Here is a 7044-nt window from a genome sequence, read left to right as displayed (position 1 = left end):
CCCGTAGCAGAGATATCAAAAGTACGAACAAGACGATGTCCATATGAAAGAACATTTTTCATTACTTCAAAGGTATTTCCAAGGCACACCTTCTCTTAAAGAACCTTGCTTATATACATATCCCATGGAGGGAGGCTTTTCATCTTTTGTTCAGTCTTTCCACCCATTCTTTGGGAAGTACCGAGTATAATTTCCAAAGGAAAACTGCGATGATCCTAACTATATCACAAGGTATCGATCAGACTAATTCTAATGGACGAGTAGGTACAAATTAATAAAAAGAGAGATACAACAGATTCAAATATTAAAATTCAAGAATGAAAGATGTGTACTGGGACCCGCTAAACAAGTGACAACATGATATTGAGCCCACTGGATTCAAGAAATCTTAATGGAAGTCAGTCGGAAGAGAGGAGACGTTTCAATATACTCAACAATAACAACAACAACAATCGCCCGCCGAATTTCAACCACGAGTTAATGTCTATCGTGTGCAACCATAATCACATTCTTTTCAACTCGAGTTTGGACAACCTAATTTTTTGTTACTCATCAAGGTCATATTCTTTTTTACTCATCAAGGTTATGAGATTAATCAACCCCATTTAACAACTCCTTCTTCTTCTTTGACGGGTACCTTATTTGGGACCTTAATCAACAAAATATAACAAATGTATTGCTAATAATATAATATTATGTTATATAAACCTGATTTTATTTCTAATTAATAAATATATGAAATAATGAATTAACTTAGCTTAAGATATACATTTCAAATGCCGAATCAAATTGTATAACCATTGTATTTAATTAGAACTAATTGTAAACTGAAACTTCGACTTCATATTGATCTAGTTGGTGGAGCAAAACCATCAAATAAATAAAGGTTGAATATGTTCAACACCTATTGAAGTGGAAACAACCTATGTGTTCAGAAATTTTGCCATATCTTCTTTCTTATTCCTCTCGAGCTCGTAGTTGTTGCAATTTGTCAAACAAAATAAACCAAATATCGCAAGAAGTTACACAAATTCAATTTTCAAGTTCGATTTTTTGAATTGTTCTTACTAGTTGAATCGTTCGATTTATGACAAGTAAATATTAGCTCACATCTTTGTTGGCTGTTTGAAAACGACTTGACAAACCATTATCAATACGAAATCTGGAGTTGTTAGTTTTTTCCCAGAATTTCTCATGAACGATTATCCAAAAAAGAATTAACTGGTTATTGTATACCAGTGATAGAAACAAGCGCGCTAAATACATAAAACCTGCAAAATTCCTTCATCTTTTTCCTCTTTTGTATACTTTGGACCAAGGATACCCCAAACTAGCTTTGGAAGATCCAACCATATATTAAGAAAGAAATTAGAAGACATTTATTAGAAGAGACTTTTATGAAATTAGAGGTGGAGAGAAGGTACAAGTTGAATTGAGGTTGGATCGGATATGTACCAAACCAGAGATTGAAACATACCGACGTTAAGATGGCTAGGGCCTAGGCAACAGCACTACGGCTTGGCCGCTACTAGGTGTCTAGGTCCCATTTGAGCAACCCCATAGGGGCTCAAAATTGGCAAATTCTTGCAAATACACCACGACACCTGCATCGCGTGTATCACTGTCAAGTATCAGGAAACAACCACCGCCTTCATCCAATTTCCACAATTTGGCGCTCACTTTAACATGATGTACTTTTTCTGATTTCACAAAATTTGAACACCACAACCAACACACATAATATTCTCAAGGAATATTTTTACTCATTCCAATTTCTTGTTCTCTTATTCATCTTTGAGGCGATTCTCTTTGTATCTCTTCAAACTATGAACACTCTTCAAACTATGAACACAACAACAAAGGATAATAATGATAATAATGGTGTATCATCAACAACAACAAAAACAACGTTACAAGATGTCGATGTTGATGCCCTAGCTCATTGTGCTAAGTATCTGAACTTACAAGACCTTTCAAGTTTCGCAACCACTTGTAAATTGTTTAAATCTGTGGCTTATTCCGATTCTATCTGGAATTACTGGTTTAGGTATTGTTTTGTTCTTTCAATTTGATATAATTTGACTATTCAATTATGCAACAAAGTTACTGTTTTGTTAGAAAAATTACTCTTTTTTAATGAATTTTAGGTTTTTGCTGTTTCAGGGAGCATTGGCCATTTCAAATTTCATTATCTTATCTACATACCTCAGGAGCTTCCAGGGAAGCATATTTGGCTAGACGAAGTGCGGTGCGAGGATTTAAATATATTGATCCTGCAATTTTTCAATATGTTGCATCTCCAAAAGCTAACAGCCATATTTTACTAAACAAGAATCGGATTATTCTTTCTCAGGTATGATCGAAGTAGTATATTTTGCATCTTTTGTTGAATATTGACATGATACTGAGTGAACGTTTGCAATTTTTTTGTTATGTGAAAGATTGTAAGTGCACATAGAATGTTCCAAAGTCTGTAACACATGCTTTGGAAGAAAATTGTCGTATCTGCTTAGATTGTAACTCCATGATCCATTTAAAAGAACTGGTTGAATGAAGGGTTGCATATCTTATGTCAATTCATGTGAAAGATTGTAATGCGTATTGGAATGTTTGAAAGTCCGTGACTCATGCTTTGAAAGAAAATTGTCGTATCTGTTTAGATCATAACTCTATGGCCCATTTAAAAGAACTGGGTGACTTAAGGGTTACCATCTCTTATGACATGACAGTGGTTTCTACTTTGTGTCTATGAATGTTAATCTGGTCTGTTCTATGCTAGTGTCCTATTCTTCTTTGCAACGTTATGGATCGTGCATTGACTGCTACATGTATGTATGTGTCCGTTTTTACTATATGGTTCTGGTAACGGAGATATAATGGTTCATTATGTTTATATTTTTCCTTGGTTGGTCACTTTGAGAAGAGCCTGTTCTAAAACCAGTCTACTGACACATCAGACTCAATATACTGTTATCCAATACCCTATTAGCTGCAAAATTCATCCAAATTAGCTTTTGTTTGAAAAATTCTGACAAGGACCAGTTAGCCTGAACTGAGAAATGTGGTTCAGGTGTAAGGCCCCACCTTAGCTCTGTCAGACATTGTCATAGAATATGTCGTGGTCGCATGACTAGAATAATATTGTTTAAGAAGCGATTTCTTGAATGAGGACTTTTGCACATGAAGAAATGTTAAATTTTCTTAGCTGAGCCTGAACCTAGGTACAACTTTGGACCCTGCCGTTTAATGGCCATCATTTGAGATTATTCTTGAAGATTGGATGGAACTTTGTACCCTTTTGGACTAGGTGAGTTTCATACAGTACCACCATATATCGGGCTTACGGTTATGAGCTAAATTTCCAGGTGGGTTTCATACAGTACAACCATACATCAGGCTACAGTTATGAGCTAAACCTGTCCGACTTTGCAAAGGAACCTGGGGTGCGGGTCTCTTAAAGGGGAGCCTGACATGGACTTGCTTTCAAGTGAGTCTTACCTGGGAGAGATTTAGAATTGCGCTCAGTTTGCAGGTTCATTTTAGCAATGTGCTTCTCCAAGGTTTACTTTGGATAGTGCATGCGCCCAGGCAAGCACCTGATTGTTAACTTCCAAGAGGAATAGATATAGGCTTATATAAACGCCGCTGTAATTCTTACTAGCAACTGTCAATCCAAAATCTGAATTAAGCTATTGGTTTAGAGCATTTAACTTTTACCATTGCAGATGCTCTTAACGGAGCATTTCTGTTGTGTGATTTTACCTTCCTCGCAGTCTAAATAACTTGATGTATCTTTAATTGATTACTAGCACTCAAGGATTCAGATTTTCAAAACCGACAAGAAGGATGCAGCTGTTTCCGTGACACTGCAGGATCACAATGCTCGGATTACGTGTGTGAGGTATGAAGTGACTTGATATCTCATGGCACAACAAAATATCGTGTGGCATCAATTATTACTAGTCTTTGATCCTTCGATTATCTCCATCCTACTTAAGTATAAAAACTGTTTTGGTTTTTGAACGTATTTCTGTTTCCTGCGATTGTTGAAATTTCTATTTGATCTACAGATGTTTCCCACTAAATGAAACATCTTTGTTTAGAAGAAAAGGAGATGATTTACTGGTAACTTCTAGCAGCGACCACTCAATCCGTCTTTGGTGGGAGGTAAAGATTCATTTGTAAGATTGTGTAGTATGGTTCTTTCATTTCTATCATCCAAAGAAAAAAAAGTGTCTCTAGGTTGTTATATGGTGGACTGTCATTTATATGGCATGCATCTCCAAGGTTCTCATCTTCATCTCCCCACTGAACGGTTTATTTTGTCTGTTTTAAATGTAGGACCGTTGTCAGCGATGTTTTAAAGGTCATAATGGCACAGTTACCACCATTGCAGATAAACTATTAGGCGATACTGACGTAAGAGTACTTGCAAGTGGAGGAGAAGACAAAACTGTACGTCTTTGGTCTATTTCTTCAAGTGGTAAACGGGGGCAACATGCTTTGAGAAAAACATTTTTTGGGCATGAAAGGCCAATTGAGGCCCTAGCAGTTCCAGGGTATTGAATTTATGCTGGTTTGGTGATTTTGTGTTTTACAATCCAGTCTCTTTATAAAACTGCTATTTTTTACCATGTGATTCTGTAGAGTATAGACATAAGTTTCTATGGTAGAAACGGAAAACCGTCCCCTTTATTTGGTTTGTGCCAGTATATTTATGTATTTCCATTGTCTTTTTATTTTTCAGGCACAGTAATTCTCTCTTAGTGAGCCTCTCCAAAGACACTCTGGTAAGCTATATTTTTTCACTGAAATATAATTGTGGTTTGCTGTAAAGCATTCAGCCCATTGTTCCTTTGGTAGTTACCCCTTATAGTTAAATGTTCGCTCTTTGTTTTAACTGTCTTGGGTAGGTGAGAGTTTGGGATACAAATGCAACTCAATGTGGTTGCGTTGGGATGACTTCAATGGTTGGCCTGCCCATCGATATGAAATGCCATGAATCGTTATGCTACGTGGCTGCTGGTTCATCAGTTACAACAATTGACTTGAGAACAATGCGAAAGGTTTTCACTGCAGCTGTTCATCGACCAAAATTTTGCTCGTTCCAGATGCTTCCCTCCAAATTCTTAGTTTGCACTGGTGGAGATGAAAAGTAAGAATGTTTTTCTGTTTGAATAATCAAAATTTTGGTACTCCCAAGTACAAAAGCTTCCTTATTATCGGGATCAGGAACCAAGTCTTGTTTTGCTATACAACTGTAAACTCTGAAAAACATTTTGCCTTTTTTATTCGATATTTCTACTGCAGAGCTATGCTATGGGACATCAGGAAAGCTTGTGAAGGGAAATCAGAACCAGTTGCTATTCTGGGTGCACATGAGGGTCCAATTTCACATTTATACATGGATCCATACAAAGTTGTCACCGGAAGCCGAGTTGATCCGCTTGTTATGGTCTGGGAAACCAACACTGGTAGGTTTACAAATTCTTTCTCGTGTGGAACAGACAACGAAAATGAATATGAAACTGGTTGTTCCGTCATGGCTGTAGATGCTTGTCGTATAGTTACTGCCAACTTTGGCATGGAACCAGAACAAGTATGGCTCAGGGACTTCAGTAATGCTGAAGTCCCTGTTCCAAGTCATGAGGATGATTACGATTCCAAATTTTGGGAGCTCCCTGAAGTTTAAGTATTACTGAAATTATTAACACGAGTAATATTTCTTTTTTTCCTTTTTTTTTATTGTTGCAAGTACATTACTTATTATACTAAATCATAAAACTTTGCTGAGTGAATGTATGAGTGATTCCCACGCTTTTATCTGCATGGATGTCATCCTCTATGGTCCATTTTTTTCTCTCGTTTTGTTTTTCATTTTCTTGTGAGGATTTACAATCATTTCAGACCAAATGGTGTTTCAAATTTAGAACCTCAATGGTAGTTTTACAAAATCTTAATCTAACTTTGAAATTGTTCAAATCACTATCGCATTCGAGGATTAAGTTGTTTCATCGATAAAGATATCCTCTTTTGAAATTGTTCAAAAGCTTCCAGTTTTGCAGCCAAAGTGGGATGCACTTGTCTTCTCCTCAATAGATTAGACCCTTCAAATTCAGCAACTTGATGTGAACGAATTCGCTCCACAGCAGCCTTGACAGAGAATTTGCTTCTCAACTTATCAGGCATCCAAACTTTCATATCCTCCCCGCCAGTAGGTTTTGAAATCCTATCCTCATTTACACCTACGGATCCAGAATCTCAAGCATGGCATCGGTAAAGCTCCAATTCCCATCAACAATCACAGAACTAAGCTTAGAAGTCAGCCTAGCCTTCTCAGAACACGATAACCCCAAGTTGATTCGCAACGCCGCCAATTATCAAACCACAGCAACGTCATCTCCCTATTCCCCACGATGCAATCAATACCCACAAGTACTGGACCCAGCGAATTCCTGAAAGAATAGAAGAACTATAATCTAGCAACTCACCATTAGTTTTAAGGAATTTGGCACGCATGTATCTGGCCCAGATCTTATAGGAATTTCTGAATAGTCCACCACTACTTTATTAGAAGGAATCCTGTTTTGAGACATATGAAATTGTTTTCGCGCATACAGAATGCTTACCCTAATTAGTATAGGTTGATAAGGGGTGTCTAAAGCCAGTTAAATCAGTTAGACAATTTTGATTAACTTATTTAATTTTAAAAAATTATATTTATTATTTTTAACTTATTTATTATTTAAAAAAATAATAAATCTGAGTAACTTTATTTTAGTATTATATTTTTTTTCTTCTAAATTTTATATTTATTTGTTTTGTTTTTTATTGGATAAAGAGTATTATTACAAGAAACTAATTGGAAGCCTAACAAACTAAGCTCCAACAACGTGCTGTTACATCAGTTGAACATTTTGTCATGCTAGCCTACAACGAGCCTCATGAGGAACCAGTCAAGGAAGCCGAAACGGATAGGGGGCTGATTGTGTCACAAGGGGGGCAAGCTAACTCTACCTTCCATGTCAAATTCTGCAACAATGC

At 36.6% G+C, this 7044-nt stretch overlaps 1 protein-coding gene across 1 annotated transcript; it reads left to right on the top strand.

Annotated features, from left to right (window-relative positions):
* The first annotated feature begins 1482 nt into the window (after positions 1–1482).
* Positions 1483–5811, top strand: LOC113331618 (uncharacterized WD repeat-containing protein alr3466-like). The gene is made up of 8 exons (XM_026578309.1): positions 1483–2047; positions 2164–2353; positions 3810–3901; positions 4071–4167; positions 4342–4559; positions 4748–4790; positions 4914–5155; positions 5311–5811. The coding sequence occupies exons 1-8, from the start codon at positions 1827–1829 to the stop codon at positions 5690–5692; spliced, it is 1485 nt and encodes a 494-aa protein (XP_026434094.1). The 5' UTR covers positions 1483–1826; the 3' UTR covers positions 5693–5811.
* The last annotated feature ends 1233 nt before the right edge of the window (positions 5812–7044 follow it).

This window comes from Papaver somniferum, unplaced genomic scaffold (genome assembly GCF_003573695.1).
Source record: "Papaver somniferum cultivar HN1 unplaced genomic scaffold, ASM357369v1 unplaced-scaffold_125, whole genome shotgun sequence".
Taxonomy (NCBI): Eukaryota; Viridiplantae; Streptophyta; class Magnoliopsida; order Ranunculales; family Papaveraceae; genus Papaver; species Papaver somniferum.
This window is presented reverse-complemented; position numbering and strand designations above follow the sequence as displayed.

What these genes read in the sequence shown, in the direction of transcription:
- LOC113331618 (XM_026578309.1), top strand. Translation starts at nt 1,827, where the DNA reads ATGAACACTCTTCAAACTATGAACACAACAACAAAGGATAATAATGAT. An exon ending in GCCTCTCCAAAGACACTCTG is followed by an intron (nt 4,791 to 4,913) that starts GTAAGCTATATT and finishes TGTCTTGGGTAG; the next exon opens with GTGAGAGTTTGGGATACAAA. An exon ending in TGCACTGGTGGAGATGAAAA is followed by an intron (nt 5,156 to 5,310) that starts GTAAGAATGTTT and finishes TTTCTACTGCAG; the next exon opens with AGCTATGCTATGGGACATCA.